The 22,834-nt window shown below is 37.1% G+C and overlaps 8 protein-coding genes across 8 annotated transcripts; 6 read left to right on the top strand and 2 right to left on the bottom strand.

Annotated features, from left to right (window-relative positions):
* Positions 1-1,926: 1,926 nt before the first annotated feature.
* Positions 1,927-2,613, bottom strand: OCT59_002847 (uncharacterized protein; the record flags this gene model as incomplete). The annotated part of the gene is made up of 1 exon (XM_066145222.1): positions 1,927-2,613. One exon carries the CDS (start codon positions 2,611-2,613, stop codon positions 1,927-1,929), a length of 687 nt encoding a protein of 228 aa, XP_065995965.1.
* A 2,316-nt stretch (positions 2,614-4,929) lies between these two features.
* Positions 4,930-5,148, top strand: OCT59_002846 (uncharacterized protein; the record flags this gene model as incomplete). The annotated part of the gene is made up of 1 exon (XM_066145221.1): positions 4,930-5,148. One exon carries the CDS (start codon positions 4,930-4,932, stop codon positions 5,146-5,148), a length of 219 nt encoding a protein of 72 aa, XP_065995964.1.
* A 359-nt stretch (positions 5,149-5,507) lies between these two features.
* OCT59_002845 (uncharacterized protein) lies at positions 5,508-6,208 on the top strand (the record flags this gene model as incomplete). Its single annotated transcript, XM_066145220.1, has 2 exons — positions 5,508-5,640; positions 5,769-6,208. The coding sequence occupies 2 exons, from the start codon at positions 5,508-5,510 to the stop codon at positions 6,206-6,208; spliced, it is 573 nt and encodes a 190-aa protein (XP_065995963.1).
* Positions 6,209-6,337: 129 nt separating this feature from the next.
* On the top strand, positions 6,338-8,056 carry OCT59_002844 (uncharacterized protein; the record flags this gene model as incomplete). Its single annotated transcript, XM_066145219.1, has 2 exons — positions 6,338-7,507; positions 7,577-8,056. The coding sequence occupies 2 exons, from the start codon at positions 6,338-6,340 to the stop codon at positions 8,054-8,056; spliced, it is 1,650 nt and encodes a 549-aa protein (XP_065995962.1).
* An 84-nt stretch (positions 8,057-8,140) lies between these two features.
* Positions 8,141-10,021, top strand: OCT59_002843 (uncharacterized protein; the record flags this gene model as incomplete). The annotated part of the gene is made up of 3 exons (XM_066145218.1): positions 8,141-9,269; positions 9,340-9,364; positions 9,502-10,021. The coding sequence occupies 3 exons, from the start codon at positions 8,141-8,143 to the stop codon at positions 10,019-10,021; spliced, it is 1,674 nt and encodes a 557-aa protein (XP_065995961.1).
* A 113-nt stretch (positions 10,022-10,134) lies between these two features.
* On the top strand, positions 10,135-10,605 carry OCT59_002842 (uncharacterized protein; the record flags this gene model as incomplete). The annotated part of the gene is made up of 1 exon (XM_066145217.1): positions 10,135-10,605. The coding sequence occupies one exon, from the start codon at positions 10,135-10,137 to the stop codon at positions 10,603-10,605; it is 471 nt and encodes a 156-aa protein (XP_065995960.1).
* A 104-nt stretch (positions 10,606-10,709) lies between these two features.
* On the top strand, positions 10,710-11,096 carry OCT59_002841 (uncharacterized protein; the record flags this gene model as incomplete). Its single annotated transcript, XM_066145216.1, has 1 exon — positions 10,710-11,096. One exon carries the CDS (start codon positions 10,710-10,712, stop codon positions 11,094-11,096), a length of 387 nt encoding a protein of 128 aa, XP_065995959.1.
* A 10,054-nt stretch (positions 11,097-21,150) lies between these two features.
* OCT59_002840 (uncharacterized protein) lies at positions 21,151-21,426 on the bottom strand (the record flags this gene model as incomplete). The annotated part of the gene is made up of 1 exon (XM_025327536.2): positions 21,151-21,426. The coding sequence occupies one exon, from the start codon at positions 21,424-21,426 to the stop codon at positions 21,151-21,153; it is 276 nt and encodes a 91-aa protein (XP_025170807.2).
* Between the last annotated feature and the right edge of the window lie 1,408 nt (positions 21,427-22,834).

Here is a 22,834-nt window from a genome sequence, read left to right as displayed (position 1 = left end):
GAACTCTAAAAAAATTGAAGATGACTTCATGGTTGTTAAGAGTGATAAGGACTTTTTATTGCTAGGTGTACCTTGGATTGATCGTGCTAATGTCATTCTAGATTTCTAAAATCGGCAACTGACCATCCCTCTATCATCACGTAAAAAAATTACCATTCCAATTTCTCTACATAAACGGAAAACTAACGTGACTTCCTTGCAGATGGATACTATCGACTTAAAAAAAATTCACACTCTCGAGGAAGATTAACCTGTCATCTATGTGGAGCAAGTTTTGACTTTCCCTCTAAGTTAAAGCGTCATCTTGCTAGGAAAAATCCATGTGTTTCCCAAACTTCTGCGGCAATGATGGGCAGTACCAGGCAGTGACAGGGCAGTGCCCAAATTTTTTCGGCAGTGACGGGCAGTAACAGGGTAGTGCCCAAATTTTTTCGGCAGTGACGGGCAGTAACAGGGCAGTGCCCAAATTTTTTGGCAGTGATTAGCCTTTACAAATATTACATTTGCCATGTTACTCTGATTTCTAGGTCTTTACGGGTTTCTATGAGTTTTTCAATGGCATTTCTATTTTTAAAATATCGACTACATCTGATATCTAGCTTTTGAAGGTTTGGTAATATATGCAGGATTTCACTTAGCAAATCTCTAACGTCACCTTTTCCACCATAGTATTGATAATCTATTATGCTAAGTTCCTGGATATTGGGACAAGCTTGTAGCATTTTTACAATACAAATGGGCCATAATTTTACCCCATCCATATTAAGCTTTCTGATATATTTTCCACATACTGTTCCTGGTTTTGTAAGATGTTTATACATTTGGAACTCCTTCATATTATAGCGGTTATAAAGGTCTACTTCACCCCATAGGAGAGAGTTTGCTACTACAGCCCATTTTCGACACACTAATGCATAATTGCAAAGCATATGCCAACGGGAGTAAGTACCTTCATATGAAGTTTTGAATATCTTTTCTAAAAGTTCGAAAGGTAAGCTATTGTTTGTCATGGTATCTCATATGAGATATTGATAGAGAAGTTTTATTTAATTAGATTTTTTCTTAGGATAAAATAATTTGAACATTTCTTTTCTATCAATAGAAAAAACCAGACATGCTTACTTTTAGTGAACTTACACCATCTCTTACTGTTACTGAATTTAAGATCAATGTTGAAGGGCTTGATTACACCGTGCTTGGTCATAAGCTTGAACCTACTAAGGATGTTATTGCCATTAATAGCAACTTTATTCATAAAGCTTTTGAGGGTTATGAATAGTACTTGTCTAAACCAAAAGGTGAGAGGCGATGCAGACGAAGTACACCTGACAATCCATTAAATAGACGGCGACGTACAGGAGATGGTAGCACTTTTAATGCATGCATTGAGTTTGTTATCATCTTAGCTGATACTGTACATACTATTCGTTATTTTTCTAAATCTGGTAGTATACAAGTTTTCGGGTCTTTTGATCCTGTTGCTATCTTCTTACGTTACCTTTCTGAATGTTCCCTACCTGAGTTTTCTTCTGTAGAACTTGTGGGTGAAAATAAGGCTCTCCTGCGCAATTATAAATTTGTGATTAATATTGGAGGTGATAAGTTTATTAATCTTTCTACCTTAGCATATGCTTTAGAATCTATAGATGGTATTCGTGAGATTCTTCCCTTTCCGATAAAGTATATTAAGAATGATGTAGGTGATATTCATTCTAAAATTGCTATAATCTTTACTTCAAAGATTCGGGTACATATCTGGCCTAAATCTGGTAAGGTTAATATATTTGGCACTAAGACTGAATTGGATGCTGATATGGTTTATAAGTTCTTACAGAAGTTGTTTTCTAATCCATATGATTTTGGAGATTTTATTTGTGATGCACCTATTCCAGATTGCGAGAGGTAAAAAAATGGTTTCACTGAAAACTAGAAATCCTCTATTTGTAAAATCCAGCAATCGCATTCATGACTTCTTGTTGGCATAAGACATTCGTCACATAGAGTTATAGCCAACTCATTTTTTAGCCTATCCAGCTGACTCTCAGTGGTTGGTGCAAGATTTTGGTAGTATTCATTGAATTCATTCTGCTCTTCTTCATTTATGTCTCCATCTGTGTCTTCATCTGTGTCTTCGTCCATATCTTCATCTCCTTTAATATGGTAGATGCTGAATTCATTTCTATATTCATCATTAGGATTCGTGAATATTCTTTGTATATTGTAATCTATAATGTTGAATGTTGTAGGTTTCTTTTTTGATAATATTTCTACTAAGTCTAATAATGCATATGCTAATTCTTTATCCTCTGAGAAGTTCTTAATGATATCTGAAAATCTTTCATATATTGCCATCTCATCTGGTAGAATAGAATATCTTATTCGTGATAAAAGTGATGGATGTATCCATATATCATCACCTTCTAACATCTCATCAAATATTTCTACTAGCTCTTCTAATCCAGATACTAACATACTTTCTTTGCTAAATTCGGAATCTAAAGCTTTTAAATATGCTATATCTAAATACCACATTATTTCCTTTACCCATTCTTCTATGTTGAGTTCAAACTGACCTAGTATACGTCTTATTAGTGATGGTCTGTATTGTGACATCTTGTAAACCTTTTATATATGAATCTTTTATTCAATTACATTTTTTCTCGGTATAAGGGAAATTGCTTGCCTTGCTATTCCGCTCTATTGACTCCATGGCTGGTTTCCTGGATGGGTTAATATTTCCTTACCTTTTTTGGCTCTGTTGGCTTTGAAATCCTATTTCTTGTTCGGTTGGGGGTAAGTAGGTGAAAATATTAATAAATGATTTAGATTATGAAATAAGTAGGATATAAATAGGTGAAAATATTAATAAACGGTTTAGATTATGAGATAAGTAGGTAAAAATATAAAAAAGGTGATTTAGGTTATAAAATATGTAGCATATAAGTAGGTGAAAATATTAATAAACGGTTTAGATTATGAGATAAGTAGGTGAGCCAGAATTGGGGTTTTCATACTACTCAATGACCCTATAAAAAATTTTATCTGCCTTTCATGGATCTATTCATGGAAAATGCAAATAATTTGATAAATTCCATGATATAAGATTATTAATTCTGGAAATATGAGCCTTTTATGAAAAAAAGATGGATATAAAAAACGGATCAACTTTTTTTATAGGGTGAAGCTTTTATCTACAATAACAATACACACATATATTAATATATAAGGCATAATATATAATATATAAACTAATTGTTTTCAAGATAAGATAACACATTTAAGTTACAGTATGAAATATAAAAAAAAAATTTTTTTTATATATTATCTTCCAAATTTTAAAAAAACATCTTAACTCTGAGTAATTATTCACCCTCTTTTTTTTACATTGAATTCTTTCCAACCCGTTACTTTCCTAAAATCTTCTTTTTACATAATGTCTAATGACCTCGCTAATTTAATAAATGGTCCAACAGATGAAAGAATCATGTCAAAAGTAAGTGATCAAAATAATAGGTCTCAAGGAACAAAATCCCGAAATCCTAAAACTCATAAATGTCAAGTTTGTACTCGTGAATTCAACAGACTGAAACATTTAAAATGACATATCTGAACTCACACTGAAGAAAAACCCTATAAATGTACTTGAAACAAATGTTCCAAAAGATTTTCCTGGTCTGACAAATTGACAAGACATATAAGAACTCATGATAACGCGTTTAAAAGGGAAAATAATTCATTATCCCCATCGTCCTGTGCAATTACAACATATATTTAGTGTTTTGAAGGGGTAGAGTCGGGTCAGGTTTTGAGGTGTATTTGAACTCGACCTGAGTGTAAAAGTCCCGATTGTGGTCTGACTCAGAACCCATCAAGTTGTATTTAATATAAAAAAATTGAAATTTTTAGTTTAAAAAGATTCGGGTCACTGGGTCAAAGTAAAGGTATAACCCGACTTAACAGGTCAGGTCGAGTTCATGCAGGTTATGGGCTAGTTTGACCTGACCCTTTCGGAACACTACTGAAATATTCTTATCAAATCAACAATTTCACATCCTAATTTTTCATGGCAAAAACCTTTTAATTGTCCAATTAATAAATGTACGAAGAGCTTCAATCAACATGGACATTTACCAAGACATGTACAGTCTTGTCAATTAAAATGTAATCGTAAAGAAAATGAGAAACCTGTTCATCCTCCAAGTCCTGTTACATCTTGTTCCAGTGGCAGTTTAACGGATGCTGATACAGAAAGATCCCAATTTCATATAAAGATCCTGTTATTATTAATCCTACTCCCAGGAGACCTCCTTTTTATGTAAGTAAACCTACACCGATGGAATGCTCAAAGAGGATATACTCTACCAATTACTACGCCCTGGGCAAATCCACAAATTACATCAGCTACACCACATAATAGCATTAGTGATATTGCTTGTGTCATCGGGCTGGATGTGGGTCTCGCTACTGCTCCACCCACCTCGGCCTCACGGCCTCGCAGTACCTCCTTCCCCCCTACGGGAGATCAGGAATCCCCTATATCTGTCACCATCTGTCAATAACATCTGTCATATAACAATATACTAAAAAAGGATAAAATAAGGGAAAAGAGAGGAAAATACGATAGAATCAGAGGGGTATGACAGATATGACAGATATGACAGATATTTCAGAAAAAATCGGGAGAGGGTATCCCCAGAAAAAAGTTTTGATTTTACCCCCAGATCTGTCATTCTGTCATAGTTCTGTCATATGATCAGGATTCCGTCTAATAATCTGTTGGAAGCAGTAAGATAGCAAACCAGATAAGTTAGCAGGTAAGCCCCTAGAAGGTCTATAAAGCCAGTAAGACCAACCCCGTCCCGCTCCCATCAGAAAAAATAAGTAATTGAACAATGGGTATACCATAAGTAACCTATAAGGACAGATAACATGTATACCCCGCACGCAGTATCAGTAATCCCCGAACTTGTAGGCCATATCCTGGAACACATTTCAAGTAGCAATTTCGGGCCACATCTTCTAGAAGTCAGCCCAATCTGGAGAGTTGAAGCTGAACGAGTACTCTGGAAGCGGCATAAAAAAGCCGAGGAGGCATACGACAGGGCAGTAGAAAAGAAGGAAAAAGCAAATGATGCTCTTGGCCAATAATTGGAGGAGGAGGGTATCCTCCGTAAACTTGAATGGAAGGCATATCAAAAGGCTTGTAAAGAGTTAACGGACACTAGAAAAAGCTAACTATAGTAAAAGGAGCTCTTGAGCGGTTTGGATTTCAGATATATGTAGTTTGAAAAAGGGGAAGGGAAAATTTAGAGCAGTCGTAAAGGTTCGTGGTTTATAGTTTTTTTTTTACCCCTAGAAGATAACCAGATATAACCGGAGGACCGCAGAATTGCAGAACCATAGGACTACAGGAGGGTAAATTGGTAGGAGTGCAGATCTTTGGAAAAATATTCGGCAATTGAAGATTAGGTAACTATAAATTAGTACTCGATTTGATAGAACAAAAAATGACTGCCCAAACTAGCATTCAAGGTCAAGTTATCCCCAAGTTCGGTGAACAGAAGAAGGCTTTTAGTATTGATGAGCTTAAACGGCTCATTAACGCTGCAAAGAATATGAGGGATCTCAATCAAGCTAAAGGTTATCTTTGCAGTTACTTTATCCCTGCTCCAACCCACATGGAGTCTTCATGTGGCGATCAGAAATCAAAAACCTCGAGCACATCCCTGATAAAAATATTAATAAACTTATCCGTCCAATTACCAAAGTCTTTTACACACAATCTGAACAGGGTCCTTCACAAAAGGTTGAATTTAATATCAACAAATGGTTTATGATCGAATATAGTACTGTATGTGTAGCTACCTGTGACCCTCAAAAATCCCGTATCTTTAAACTAGGTGGCCAACTTTATCTCAATATCTTTCCAGGATTCCTCCATATCCTGCGTCCGATATCCACTTTTGAATCTACAACCCACCTCGCGGTTAAATTTATCTTCTCCCACATTCAGGATATCTGGTGTTCAGGCGATTGGAATCTTACTGAGTATATCATAAAGTGGTTGGCCGGTGTGGCAGCTGGAAGGAAAATGTATTCGATTCTCTACCTGAAATCTGGACAGGGTTGGGGTAAGAGTATTATAACAGATTTCATTCAACGTAGTGTTTTAGGTACTCAACTTGTTTATAAGACCAGCGATCCTTAAACGATTCTTGGAAGTTTCAATGGGCAATTACAGGGTAAGGTTCTTCTCCTCCTCGAGGAAATGCCTACAGAAAAAAGCCAGTGGAATAATCTGTATTGATCGTTGAAGGATAAGGTAACAGGCAATATAATGGAAATCCATGAAAAATACAAGACGCCAACACATTACAAAAACTTTATATCCACCATTGTACTCACTAATGAAAATGCTCTCAGAGTGGAGAATGATGATAGGCGCACAGTGTTCTTGGATGTGTCACCATCCCGCAAGGGAGACCTTAACTACTTTAAGAAACTTAGTGACGCTATGAAATACCCAGGCGCCAGTGAGGCATTCTATGCTTACTTGAGAGCCATTGCAGACGCTTACCCAGACTTCAATGGGAATCCACCACCTATGACAACATCTAAGCAGGATCACATCATATCGACTCTTCCACCCCTATTTCAATTCATAAAGGACACTTACCTCATAGTAAAAAATCATATAACCGACCTACCTGTTCAAGAATTTTATAGGGTATATACTTCATACTGTGAAACTCATTGCATCTTACCATTATCAAAGATAAACGCTTCTAGAATCCTATCAAATGAGTTGAGTATAAATAGTAATCGGACTTATATAAATAAAAAGTTAACCCAAGTATATAGCATATCCAGGGAGGATCTTTACAAGAAATACCTCGGCAAAAAATGGATCCATGAAACAGATGAAATCAATATAGAAGGAATAGATATAGAAACTCCTGAGAAGCCCACATCTGATCCAAATGCCTTGGAGAAGTTCTTGGCAAATATATATAATCCAGCTAGTAAATCGCAAGTAGATCAAGAGAAAGTGGAGTTAGTTGTTGAGAAACCTGTTGAAGAAAAACCTACTGAAGAGCAACTAGTTGCCAAAAAGGCTCCTCCACCAGTACCACCTAAGCCTTATTGCTTGAAGGTAAAACCTGCACCTGTCATCAAAGAGGATCCTATTCCTGAGGAATCTCCAGCTTCCATAGAGTCAGATACTGATGAAATTATAGACAGTTTCTCAGATTGTTATCTATCTGATGAGGAACCTGATCAAGAAAATGAGCCGCCTGCTGAGGAACCTGCATTTGAAGCTGATGATGACTTGCTATCTGACTCAGATCCTACAACTGCAGACCAAGTTCCTGAGCAACAATCCGAGTCTCCTGCAGAATCTTCTGCAAAATCCGAATCTCTCACAGATTCCAAATCTTCTACAGAACCCGTAGTAGAACTGACTCTCAAAGAGCAACCTATCCCAGAACCCGACACAGAACTAGAAGTTGACTGAAACTCTGAACCAAAGGAAGGTACTCGAGCACACTGGGCTTGGCATAAAAGGCACCGATAGGATCGTAAGCCATGGGTCAAGAATTCAAAGGACCAGGTCTTCAATGATCTCTACAATACAGGTAAGGATTTATGGGCTAAGTACCAAGACGTGTCAGACGACTATGACTGGGAAATACTCGCGTTTGAAGTAGAGGAATGTCCCACAACACGTATTGAGAACGAGTACCAGTATTACCTTAGGGAGGTAGTAGACCGCTTCAAGGACTGGATCGAATATAATGGGAACTTACCTAAAACACCTAGCCGTAAAGAACTTGCAGATCTAATAAGAGTATACAAGGAGGATCGTGATGCCGAGATTATCCCTACCACCTCTGGTTATGAAACTATGAAGATGAATAAGGGTAAAGCACGAGAAATCCCAGAGGAACGTCCAAAAACTGATATGGAACGTGAATGGGAAGCCGCCAATGGAATTGTCGACGACTGGGATGAAGAGGATCTTGATCGTGTATGCAGCAAGATTGACTCCTTTTAATAAGATAAGCACTTCTTAGTTATCTTATATTTTTTGTATAAAAAAACCTATATTACAACTGAACACAATTCATAAATACATCAAATGGTTTATTCAGAGATTGTCCGTGCTTTACCTACAAGACCGGATATCAAAGAATTACAGTATTCAGGCGCAAGATTTTCCAGAGGAGCAATAGCAAGACTTGGACAGCGACTCCAATCCCGGTATCCGACACATAAATTTCAGATTCTGCTCCCCTATGAAAACTGGAAACCCGGTGGATGGACATCAGGAAACCAACCAGCCAGCCTCTTCTCACTCTTGGACCACTACGACGAAGCACAACTACCGGATGACGCAGACCCTGATTATTTTGAACGATTCATAATTTATGTAAGAGATGCCCCACCGGTTGCAGGGGGTTGCAACGGGGAGCTAAATGATTGCCTGTATGAATGCCTGAAATATATCTACGGCACATTCTCTAAAATGCCAAAGTCAATCGAAAAGCCCGAGTATATCAAAAAGGCATTAGGTCTCAATCGTGATGCTCCAGTTCCAGTCTCATATATGGATAAGGTTGAACAACTTGCAGGAAGCCTTGCACTTAATATTGTAGGGGATTCCACTCGAATTTCCAAGAGCAAATCTGACAGACGTGCAACACTTATCCTGTCTGAAGGCCACTACTCTCTTGCACTGAATCCCGGAAGACTCCACCCTAGCAAATTAGATAGAAAACAAAAGTCTCCCTTTGTTTATCGTGAAGATGGGGTTAATAATGTAGTAACAATATACAATGGTAAGACAGTTAAGTCTCTTACAGTTGGACAGTTTCAGAAAGGTAAGAACTCTGATAGTTACTCCTTCATCCCTATCGAGAAGAATTGTAAAACTGGAATATATGAAACACTTGAGGAAACATACCAGAGGATCCATGAAGAGCGGGATTCCTTCCTACAGGCTACAAAGAAGTTCGGTCTAGGAATCGACTTATCTTACCACAACTGGTCGTACAAGAGAACTGCACTCTGGCTTTTTGAACGGTTTAGTGTAGGGGTTCCAGCCAATGATCCTCTTGACCCAGTCGAAGCAGAGTGGATAAGTGATGCAATGATGGGAGGTCTTATCTGGGCAGACAATGAATGGAAGGGCTATGGAAGGCAATACGACGTGACAAGTTTGTATCCAAGTATTCAGCAATCAAATGCAAACTTTCCAATCCGACAAGGTAAGTTTCAAATACTCAAAGACTTTGTAGACCATAGAGGTTATGCCTTGTATGGATTATTTCGTGCTAGCTCCTAGGGAGCGCCCAAGGGCAAGGTAAGTGGTAATGACATTCTCTTCTGACAGAATAAGAGGGGAGTCTATACATTCATTGACTTACAACGAGCAAAGAAACTTGGACTCGATATACAGTTAATCCAGGATGGAAAGCCAAATGCCTTGATATATGACAGAGAAGCAAGAATTCCTGGGACTGTAATATTTGGTGAGTATGTCTACTTTCTCTTCAATATAAAGAACCAGGGTGGCGTGGCCGGTCGTGTTGCAAAAAGAGTTCTCAATACACTATGGGGAGCACTCTGCCAGAGGAAACGCAATTACAAGACACTCACCACAGATCAAACAGATCCATTCAAGTTTCCAGAAGGCCACACACTTGACTCCATCGTACCAGTAGGATCTGACCAGTGGCGATTTCAGTTTACAAACCCAGGTAGTCCCTTCAAGGGTGAGTATCCTAGGATCGCTCCATTCTTATTAGCACATGGACGGAAGACGACTTCAGAGTTATTAGAACCATATAAGGATAAAGTACGACGCATCCATACAGATGGATTTATTCTAGAGGAACAGCCGAGTAGTCCTACACTTATCACTTGTCCAGAAAATGCATCCAAAGCATTGAAAGCTCTCAAGTTTGAAACTGCAGGATACTGCCATGTGAAAAATGCAAACAAGGTTATCTGGACATGATTGCCAAGAATGCGGTTGGATTTACAGTAGGTATATATATTTTTTCTTGCTTGAATGTAAAGTCAATTTGAAGATTCCTATTTATTACAAAGTACAAAAAAGTATAAGGAATCATGTCAACATATACCGAATTAGCAAGCATTATTAACAGCACTAACAGCATTAGTGATAAAGTTATTTATGATGCATCACACAATCAGTTCACCATTGTCTCTGATGAAACTGTCCTCAAGATTATCCGTGCATTGAAAGACACTATAGTAGTCGCATTAGTATCTGGGTTTAGCAAAACCAGCTACCTTGTCCAGGATCATGTGAAGTATATCAAGCGAATCCAGATGGCAAATTCTCCTGTATCATATGTGAAGTTCGTGGCCAGAAAACTCTTCCCAGATAATGCGGCATATACTGCTAAGATAGCAAAAATCCGTGAATCATACAACAATAAACAAGCTCTCCTAGATAAGCTTGAGGTCCTCTTCGAATTGTATTATAATGTGACTAAGGACTCATCAACCGGTCCCCCAAAGCGAGCTATTACTAAAAATGAGGCTGAGAAAACCTTAACAGAACTTCTTGCATAAGCGGCTCCTGTGGTCCTACGATCCTGTACGAATTTAGTCTATTTATCCATGTGTAATAGGCATACAGTAATTGAAGATAGCTATAGTATAAGTAATATAACATCATGTTGGACCGATTACCAGTAGAAATAGTCAAACGCATTGTCGCAAAGATCCCGGATACTGACCTTATTGCAGTGAGTAAGGTAGATAGAGTGTGGTGGCAGGAAGTTCGTCAAGAGGCATATAAGAGGTGGAAAAATTATGCCACTACGATCGGGTATGTCCGAGCTCTTGGAAAGCCATTCGAAAAAGGGAATGTTGACTGGATAACATTTGAAGATGTAAACGACTTCTATAAAAGATGGATAGACCGCCTCACCGAGGATCAGCTTTATATTATGGAGAAAATGCTTAGGAATGGGATGGTCGTGGACCCCCAAGAGAGGGAAACCATAGAGCATGCATTAAGTGAACATAGATGGGGAGGCGATCCTTGGGGAGTGGTATGAATGGACTCAACAGGAGTAAGCATTTTGTACTTGACTTTCGTAGGAATTACCCTGCAGAGTCATATTTTTTAGATCCGGCCGGCATTACCGCGTAATCCCGAATTACCGAAAAAGGAAATTTATGTTACACAAGATTCCAAACGCATTTTTACCAAAATCGATTTTTTGTGGAACGGGTATCGCCCAAAAAGGAAATGATCTACGTACCGCATGAAATCACGTGACACTCTACACATTTGTTCAGGGTATCACGTGACATGAACTCCGTTCACATTTTCTGTAATATAATCCATAGTTTTTCCATGAATGCATTCTAGGCCAATAACCCAGTAACTTATTTATCAGGTATCCTTGCATTTTTTCGACAAGGATTGATGACCATGTAACCTTATCATCAGGTATCCTTGCATTTTTGATAAGGACTGATGACCATGTCACTTGGTTATTATAAATTGAAGAAAACTATTAGGTATGTAGACACATACAGAAAAAAAGACATGTCTTACCCTTATATAGCTAACCCTATAACTGGACGTCCAATTATTATCGGTGGAGATACCTTTAATCGAATAGTTATGGAATCCCATGATTATATTGGTGGAAGGCTTGTCCGTAGACAAACTGCACCTCCACCTGAAGAGCAACCTGTATATTTAAATACAGATACAGGACGTTATGTTCGACGTGGTACTAGAACATATCATAGACTGATTGAGAGTGACTATGAGGTAGTTGAGGATTACTACCTTGTCCATTATGAAGAAGAGGCGCTTATAGAGGAAATCATCAATGAAACACGCTATAATGAGGAAAATCTTGATGGGCAGCGGTTAACTTTCAATGATATACAACAAATCAGGGCCGCTATTCAGGCTGACCAAGATGAATATGATGATTTTATCTTACAGCAAGATACGACTAACGGGACACCTTCCTCCGGTCCTTCCGATCGTCCATGAACTTTGGAGGACCATACCCCGAGACTTGCAGAGCTTAATATTGAGTTGTGTAGAGAATGTCTCATGCCTGTAAGCCCAAGTGACTTAACGGACAAGTTGTGCAAGGACTGCTCCGAATAGTTACTTAATTTTGAATAATTCTTTTTTACATAAAGAAAGATAGCCATGTCAACATCAATCGTAATAAACCAATGCCAAAACTGTGGAGTAATCACTCCAAAAACAGCATATAGAGGATTATCCAGCGTGTTGTATAGACAGATTATAAAGAAGATTGGCGACGAGAGTGAACCTTTACAAGCCTTGGGACTTGCTAGGGATAAGTTAGTTCAGATCATTCGTCGGGGAAGTAATGTGGACTTTACACAATTGTTTACACAAAAACTGGATATGAATATTATGGATGGAGAGCCATATGAAGATATTAGGAAGTGGCTTCTCGAACAGCTTATAGCCATAGGTTATGACAGTGGAGAAATTGCTTTATATCAATTTCTAAGGGATACATATCCAGATGGTATTGACGAGCCTTTCACTACATTCTATGAGAACTATGTAAATCATATAAGTAATCCAATGACTAAGAACTTTGCTTCTCGTGCTTTAGGAGCAATAGGGTTGAAGGCTAAGATGTTAAGGATTGACTTTGAAGGCCGTAAAAAAAGTGCTATGATTCTTAAAGCTTCTGCAGACGAATTACTTGATATTCTTACAAGATACTATTAATCCCTACTTGTAATGCTCGACGGTCCATGTGGCTCTTAGAAAAGATCTGTAGAAGGACTTCAATACCTTCTATTATTTGTTTATTATCCAGAGGGCGACTAGACTTCAGGGCTTCATATCGGGAGAATAACTCCTTCACATTCTCAGTTTTCAGAGTTTCAGTCTTTGCAGTCCTACCCTGTACTTTTGCTAAGAAATCCTGAAAGTCAGCTCCTAGGGTCTTACCAGAGAGTCCATAAGCTTCCCGAAAGACATATTTAATCCAGGTATCTGCATTCTTGGCTAAGACACCAGGTACAAGTAAATGTTGACGTTCTTTAGGGGATGGAAATACCCGAGCAAATTCAATCAAGTGTCCACCTTTTTTGCTTCAAATACAGCTTTCTGACCATAGGGACTAAACTTGGATCGAACTGTGATTGAACTGGGTTCAGACTGAGATCGAACTGGGTTCAAACTTGGATCAAACTGAGATTGAACTGAGATCGAACTAGGATTGAACTGAGATTGCTCTGTGATAGAACTGAGACTAGTATCCCATCTTACTCGAATGGACAGTGGATCACTTTTGGACCGTCTAAGATCAAACACTACAAATTCACGTTGCAGAGTAAGATCATCAATTACTGGTGCTAATGACTCTGATTCTTCTGTATATAGGCGGATGATTCTCTTGGTATCTGTAAGGCTCCCATGACCTCCATGCAGTGAGATGTAGTTAACGTTTTCTCGAATAGCCTTAGGAATGGCAAAGAATCTTTGGGCTACATAAATACATGAAATATTTTTGTGTCGTCCATGTGTAAAGTAACCAGTGATGAGATCCTGGATTTTTTTAGGTGCATCCATCAGATCCTCGAAGATTACCACAGTAGCTTGAGTAGGGTCGAAGGAGTCAATCTCTGGAATCTCACTATGGGTTACTGCAGTGAATGGGATTTTCTCCTCTTCGAAAAATTCATGTACAACTGCCCACTTCGGCTCGTCAAGATATCTGCCAACTAAAAGTACTGCATCACATAGTACATACCGATTACCATCCTCCTTTGCTTTCTTGTCACCCATTAACAAATTAATGATCATAGTTGTCTTACCTGAGTCTGAGCTACCTACTACGGCTAATCGAAAGGGCCATGATGGAGCAAACTCATTGCCTTGTCTTGAGTCGGTCGTGTACTCGTCCAAATTGTATACATAAAGATCCATTTGAATTTTATTCTAACTTAGTTTAAATACTATGTCGACATCAACACCAATTCCAGTTTATACTCCTTCAGAACCTACTGGACCGCCTCCTGCACACTTGGTCAATGAAAAAGACGATGATGAATTAGTTAGAATACTAAAGGCTCATGCAAATTTATTGATTACCAGGGGTCGTTTAACTGTTGATTCAGAGATACAGAAGGCAAATAATCAAATCAAACATATTATTAATATATTAATGTATCGCTGTAAAGCAAAACATGAAGAACTTGGTATTACAAAAGATTTGTTAGTTTTTGCACAAGGTAAGATAAATGCATTTGATGAAACGTTTACTAATTTAGAACGTCAATTAGTTATTATACGTGCTGCCAATGATAATTTCATAAAAGAAAACCATAACCTGCAAAGAGATTATGATACTATGGTAGAGCTTCGTCGACGGGCTATAGGTGAACGTAATCAGGCACGACATGAACGTAATGTATTACAAGCACATTATACTCAAGCAGTAAGGGATCGTAATGAGGCTCAAAATGCTGTAAATCGTGGTAATATCCTTTTAAATCATTGGCGGCTGAGGGCTACTCGGACTGGAGGACAACTTGTATTGGTTAATGCGCAACTTGGACAGGTTAATGCACAGCTAGCACATGCTAATAATAGGGTGCGTTTTGGGATTCAGACATTAGGGAGACTTAGAAATAGACTTTTCCAACAGATAGCTGCTCTTAGAATTCAGGTACAATGGTTTCGAATTAGACAATTGAACCCTCCTCCACCTATATTAAACAATCCACTAGAGACGATATAGCTACCACTGCGATAGGATTGCCGATTTTTGAGGGTAAAGCTACTGATGATATTGATACATTTGTTAGGCTTTATATGGGTTATCTTGATACTATTAATCTTAACCCATACGCTGCTGGAGGGCCACCAGAGTCTTGGAAAAGAGCTATGGGTATACTTAGAAGCTGCATGGCTGGTGAAGCAGCTGAATGGTTTGATCGAGAAATTACAGGAAAAAATTGGGAACTTTCTGGTATCACTTCAAGAGGTGGAGCTAATTTAGCTGCTTTTGTAGCATTAGTAATACCAGAAGGTGCAGGAGGACCAAATGCAGGTACCTATGTAAATGGGTCTGAAGCACATGTTTATGCTACAGATGCAGCTAATGCATTAGTAACTATTAGAGCAGCATTTATTCCTACCCATGATTTAATAGGTGGAGATAAAGCTTGGGGAAGAGCTGGTGCTCGTCCGACAGATAGAGTTGCTCCAGCTACTGCAGATGCTGGTGTTGCTGCTAATAATAATCGTTCTATAGTTTTTCCTGGTATTAAACCTAACCAGGCGCTTTATTGGCTTAGAACACAATTTCCAACTATTTTAGATGAAAAGAAACGTATCCGTTTTAACAGTCTTTATCAGGAAAATGAGCCAGTCGATGCATTTTATAGAACTGTAAAGAGAGCTGGAAAATTACTAAAACTAACTGATGATCTTATCATCGACCAGTTCTTTAGAGGTCTTTCGGCTGATAATATTTTTGAAGCAGAAAGGTTTAGTAATCTTAATCCTGATGACTTGGTTAAACATCTGAGAAATTTAGAACGGAGAAGGGCTGAAATGTGCTTGGGGTTACAAGATAGAAATCGATGACTTCAAGCAGATTACAGTGATGTAACTCAACCTCCGTTAGGAAAACAGGAACCTGTCGTACTAACATCAAAGTCATCTGGGGTTACTCAAGAACAATTACAAGAGTTACTTAAGACTCAAGCTGAGGAACTTACCAAGAATTTTCAGGTGCAATTTAAACAATTACAGGTTCGGCCAGTTCGTAATCCACCAGTCTATAGACAGCAGATTAAACCTGTTCGACCAAATCCACAGAGACGTATTGTTCAGGATCCTCAGGATCCTGATTGGGATGATGGTTATGTAGATCATGATGTTGGTGATGACCCTGATGCTCCTGAATGGACTTTGGATGATCATCAAAATGCTATTGATTTTATTATGGGATATAAACGTGGGACGTCTAAAATACTTACAAAACAACTTCAGAAGGCTAAAGATAGACGTGATGATCTGGATTTGGCCCGAGCAATGAGAAACCTCGATCTTAATGATGATGCTATGGATATTGATACTGCGAGTTTTGGTGAAAAGGTAGAATTGAGAGAAAAAGATGGTGATGTCTATATGGTCCGTGTTGGGTCAAAAAAAAAGTAGGTTCGAGTATCTCAAAACTTCTTAAGTCGTCCCCAAATAAGACAGCAGTTAGCTCTTCTAGTACGCCCTTGAAAGGCAAAGCAACCCCTGTTAAGATTCCTGTGAAAGTTACTGGTAGTAAGTCTACACCTGCAAAAGCTGTTACTAAGAATGACTTATTAAGCCTGTTAAGGTCTGCAGACTTTAGGAAATTACTCCGTGAGATTCTTCAGGAGGAGTTATTGTCTGCTAGAAAAGTCACAGAGATTCCGGAGGACCTAGTTGAGGAGGAACAAGAAGAGGATATCAGGGTAGACGATCCTATGGATATTGACATAGCTCGTTTAGAGAATCTAAAGATCTTTTAGCACTGGATGGGGAGGTTAATGGAATAGCAATTCAGTGTTTAGCAGACACTTGTGCTAATACGTCGTTTATTCAGAGAGAAGCTGCTGAGGAATTAGGGTTGCATATCGACAAGAGTATTACATACAACATATCTGGTGCTTCAGGAACAGGTAGGACATTCGGCATGGTAAAGGGAGTGTCAATCAAACTTACCCCTGATTATGCTATTACTAAGGATCTTGCAGTTTTAGATGGATACAAACATAGGGAGATTGGGTTAAGCCGAACGTGTCTGAAACGTTACAATTATAATGTTCATGAATCACGTGAACATATAGCCTTTACCTGTGATGGGAAGAATGTTTTTATCCCGATAGTTCCTGATGCTAATCGAGGGGATAAAAAATAAGACCCTTTAATTCTTCTATTTTTTTTTATTCCCAAAATTTGCGAATTAAGTCAGGGACATCCTCCTTCAACCAATCAGCAGGTTCCCAAGTAGCCTCAGTGTCTGGATAGCGCTCCCACTTAACCAAATACTGGTCTTGACCTTTTCTAATGCGATGCCGAAGTATCTGCTCAGGAACAAATCTTTCAGGTTGTCCTCTTATCACAGAGTCAGGTGGAGGCTTTTCATTAATAGGAACTACTTGCAATTCCTTTCGGGTATATGCACATCTGGATACACCTAATCGACCATGTGGTCCGTTAAGAAGATATGTAGGAGGCTGTTCAGGTGAGAGTATCATTGTTTTGATTACACGAATGTTTGGGTTCCATCTTATGTCTCCTGTACGGAATTTTCCGTGAAGTTTGTTACCAAGTACAGAAATAGGTTCATCTAACTTGACTCTGACACGTGCTCCTTCAGAGAGGAGATCCGTCTTTTTTGACACTTTGGGTGACCCTGTCGGAATGTCTGGGGGATTTCTCTGCCAGAGTTCATTTACTTTATTCACTATATTATGGAAATCTTCTGACCATTCCACGGATGTCACCCCAGTTTTCAACTCCTGTGCTACTATTCATTTAAGAAGGGATTCTTGGATGGCTTGGATAGCTCTTTCAGCATAAGATTGCTGTTTATGCCTTCCTGGCTCTCCGAACCTCATCATTACCCCTAGGCTGTTCAGGAAAAAATCACGTACCTGGTCGTTAGTGAATTCTGATCCGGAGTCTGTTTCCAGTCGGTGTGTTGGAGGCTTGATACGATTTCTTCTGTAGATTTTGACAAACCCGTTTAGAACTCTATTTGCAGTCTTATCCTTTAGGGGTTCTGCATCAACTCTCTTTCCTGCAACTTCTACCACTACGAGAAAATAGTGGAATCCTTTGGGGTCAACTGGCATCTCTGCAAGATCTGCCTGATGTGTTGCATTTGGTTTCCATACAATTACCTTTGGACGTTCTGTTGACTTCTCCTTTAGGGGCTTTTTGTATAGGTTGTAGTGCTCCTCACCTTTTAGAATTCGTGCTGGTACTCCGGAGAGATTGTAGTATTTGTAATAATTCTCTAAATGCGACATATTACGACAAATTAAAGGAATGGTTTTAGACTTCAAATCTTAAAATGACACGTTTTTACTGCCTAAAGTGCAAGAAGGAAACTGAGACGGCTAGTGAAATACAAGATATGACTACAAATGGGCGTTACCGGCTGCATGGTGACTGCACAATTTGTGGTATGCATAAAAATACTTTTACTGGAATAGACTGGGTGATCAAGAAGAAGACTAAGGAGAAAAAGAAAGAAACCGCTGCTAAGAGACAGCAGATGGCTTACAATCGGCAATGCAAAAAACTTGGACAGAAAATCTTAGATTCTGATGATGCGTGTAAACAGTGTATTGATAAATGCCTTAAGGAGGCAAAAAAGAGGAAGACGGATTAGTACTGTCTTCTAAACTTATCTGGATATGCTCTATTCTCAATACCCATTGTTCAATTACTTATTTTTTCTGACGGGGACGGGACGGGGTTGGTCTTACTGGCTTTATAGACCTTCTAGGGGCTTACCTGCTAACTTATCTGGTTTGCTATCTCACTGCTTCCAACAGATTATTAGACGGAATCCTGATCATATGACAGAACTATGACAGAATGACAGATCTGGGGGGTAAAATCAAAACTTTTTTCTGGGGATACCCTCTCCCGATTTTTTCTGAAATATCTGTCATATCTGTCATATCTGTCATACCCCTCTGATTCTATCGTATTTTCCTCTCTTTTCCCTTATTTTATCCTTTTTTAGTATATTGTTATATGACAGATGTTATTGACAGATGGTGACAGATATAGGGGATTCCTGATCCCCCGTAGGGGGGAAGGAGGTACTGCGAGGCCGTGAGGCCGAGGTGGGTGGAGCGGTAGCGAGACCCACATCCAGCCCGATGACCTTGTGGCTTGTTCTAAAAAAGGTGTTTCTAACTGAACTTTACTACTACCATTCAATTTGATGTTATAGTTCAGTTTAGGGATAGGAATCAATTCTAATTTTGAGAATCGATTATAGAATCGACTAATCACGATTAATCGAATCTCAAGATTGATTTAAAATTTGATTTTCAGTTTCATGTCACAATTTGGATGATCATAGTTTTTACGGAGAATCAAACTTTTTTTATTCTTTTAATATTTACATCATTGTCACTGGCTAGTAAATTTAACCTTGAAAATGGCCAATTTGGCCTTAAAGTAGCTAATAATCATGAATTTTCATTTAATGGGCCAAATCAACCACTTTCTAAGTCAAATTGACCACTTTTAATCATTAGAAATAGTTTCGCTTAGGCAAAGCCCTTTATGCAGTAATATTACACAAATTTTGACTACATAGCTAATAGTATTTATTTATAATAAACGTACCACCTTGTACTCAAAATAAAGTCAAAAACTTTTTTTCTAGATTACACAAAGTTAATTCCGGCCGAGCTTTAATGCTGGCCAGAATTAAAATTTTATTTAGGCCAAATATCAATGGAAACGATTGACTAGAATGAAAAAATTGTTTAGGCGTCAAATTCGATTTTTTCATGTGATTTTCGATTAATCGATTCAGAATCAATTTTTGATTAATTTGACTATCACAGAATCGATTCCAATCCCTAGTTCAGTTAAAACACCACGAATTCTTACTTCCTTCTTTTTTCGATTAAAATTTGAATAATTTCCCTTCCCTTTATTTTCTTTTTTTTTAAAAAGATTTTTTTGGGTATACTTATAAACTGTACTTAAACTGTACTGTATGAATTTTTTTGATACTTCCCGAAAAAAAAAATTAGGCCAACTCCTAAAAAAAAAATTATTCTCTAAATTTTCCAATTTCTTGTGTTGTGTTTTTTATGCTTTTAAGGCCACACAAACTAATATTTTCAGTTCACTTCACCTGGCCGGGTCACATTTTCATTTATTTATTTATTTTATGTGAAGTTGGCAAAACCATCAAAAAAGCATGGTTGATCAAAGAAACAACACAACTTAACATAGAGCTTGTCATCTGCTAAAGCCTCAGCCAAGGCTGAAGCTACTAGACCAGATCCTTACTTCTAATAGAGATTTAGGATGACCTAACTAGGGCCACCTAAACCCACCCCGGACCACCTACTTCAGTAGGTATTTTTTGGTATTTGGGGCCAACCGCAGCATATCAGGGGGGTGTCAGAACACACTCCCCATTGACCACCTTAGCAACTCATCAGCAATATACCCACCCCATCCAGTGTATGATTTAAATTGGTTGACCACCTGCCATACAACTTTTGTGGTTGGTGCCCTGCCGACACCTATTTTATCCCTAACTGGGCCGATCAGGTACCAAGAAAAACTCTAAACATATCACCTCTGAAGGATTTCAGACCATCTATGACCTGCCATATCAGTTTACCAATGAATTTCTTCTACCACCTCACATTTGGTAGGCATCTTTTCAGCCCCCCTTATGGGTATGGGATCTTCAACGCAGTTGGTGGCTGCGTACGCAGTAATATTCTTATAATCTGGGTCACTTTTTCAAAATTTGACCAAAAAATTTTATATGTAAAAAATTTTATCACGTGATTTTAAGTAATTTTATTGGTTAAATATTAATTATTATGAATAGTAATTTACATATTTTTACGTCTACTTGACTTGTACAAATTTATTTTCTTTACTCCTTCTTTTTTTATTTTCAACTGACGCACTACAATCTTCACAATATGGAAAATACTCTCCATAATTATTTTCTTCTTCACATTCTACCTCACGGTTAAAACAACGTGCTTCTTTAAATAATCCACTTGAATAATATGGAATTTCAATAGGACTATCACATGTTAGGCAACTTTTCTAATGCATTTCTTGGAGAATTACTAAATTCTGGAACAAATAGATTATTTGAATTGGCATTTAAAATATCAAAAGCATTAATAATAGTAGTTCCTATACTTCTCCGCTAATTAATTATGTCGTATTTTGGCGAACGGACCAATTCACTATTTATTATAAAATTACTATGAATTAATTACATCTGTCAAAATACATTACGTCTGTCAAAATAAATTTAATTAGTATTTTGTCATTTTGACGAAAAGTATAGTAGTTCCTACTAGTATGTATCACTCTTTCTTGCAATACCAGATAAAAATTTGCATAAAATTCCATATTGACACAGCTCCCCAAGCAATACAGTTTGGCGAAACTTTTTCCCTAGCTAATGTTATCAATGAGCTAAATTTTACTTCAAAATCTGCTCCCCAGAAATTAGATGATAAATATGAAATTGATATATCATTAAAAAAATCTTTTAACTTTTTCTCTTTTTCAACTGGTAAACCTTCCCAATCTTTTAAAGTTACAGAGTTGTAACTTATTCGCACATGTATAATAGGCATTTTTAGTAACAAACTGGAGCGAAAAAATTTGTTTATCTTCAAAACCCCTAAATACAGATTATCTAATAATAACTAGCCAATCACGTGACTTATATTAAAGATTTTTTATTAATAAAAAATAAAACTCGGGTCCCCGGGTCAATTTTAAATTTTAATGTTACGTGAACTGAAAATATTAATTTGCGTGGCCTAAAGCAAGTTTTTTTTTTTTTAAAAAAAAACAACTGAATACAGGTTTTTTTCACTATTTTTTTTTCGGTGAACATAAAGTTTTTTTTTTTTGATTACATCGATATATATATAAAAAAAGAAAAGAATAAAGATTAAGTAAAATAGCAAAAAAAAAAGAATAGAAAAAGAAATTAATTACTAATTAAATTTAATTTTAATTTGATTTTAAATATCAAACATTAACTAACACGAGAAAAAAAAAATTCTCTTTTTTTTAATAGGGAAGATCTGGTTTTTTGTTTTTTTATGTTTTGTGTAATTAAAAATCTAATTCGATTCGTTACCTAAAAAAAATCAAAAATTCGTATAACAATAAAATTTTTTTTTGGTGTAGATTTGTGACAATTCACACGATCTGTTTTTGGTTTTGGATTACACAGATTTACGGGTTAAAATTCTCTGCAACGAACTTATTTCAAAATAATAATTATAATTTATTATACGTAATTATACTTTAATAGTTAATTAATAGTGTATATATACTAGTATAATATTATTAACATTACATTATTAGGCAACTTATATTTATTAGTCTAAATTTAAACGCTTTATTTATAAGTGTATAACAGAAATTCTCAGGTATCACGTGATAAAATGATCAGCATTTTTATTATCGTATGTATAATATAAAGAATGTCAAGCTGATGATGAAGCTGTGATTTTGAATTATGGCAAATTATGGTAAATATGACAAACTTGGCAAAGACATTTTTTTTTTGACAGATAAGCGACACGAGATAAATTCGTAAAATTTATTAATTAACGTGTATAATTTTTTGATCAATTATTTTATTTGGATAATTTATTGTAATACCAAATTGAAATTTCAAAAAAAAGCGTGTTGTCACGAGGACAACTGACACAACTTATACGCGGTGTTACCCCTAGTCACGTGTAGAGTTACAACTTACTGCGCCAGAAGATCATGTGGAAAATTAGGATCTACTGTGCCCAACTGTGCCAAGCCGACCTAGCCGCAGCCTACTTAGCCTATTATTTCTATTATATTTATTATATTAATTATATTTAATATAATCGATATAATTATTTTATTTATTATATTTAATTTATTAGTTATATTTATTATATTAGTTATATTTCTTATATTTATTATATCTATTATATTTATTATATCTTTATATGTAGTAACTTTTATATAAATAACGTTGGTATTTTC

Source organism: Rhizophagus irregularis, chromosome 11 (genome assembly GCF_026210795.1).
Source record: "Rhizophagus irregularis chromosome 11, complete sequence".
NCBI classification, from domain to species: domain Eukaryota; kingdom Fungi; phylum Glomeromycota; class Glomeromycetes; order Glomerales; family Glomeraceae; genus Rhizophagus; species Rhizophagus irregularis.
The sequence above is the reverse complement of the archived record's forward strand: the minus strand, read 5'-3'. Positions and strand labels throughout refer to the sequence as shown.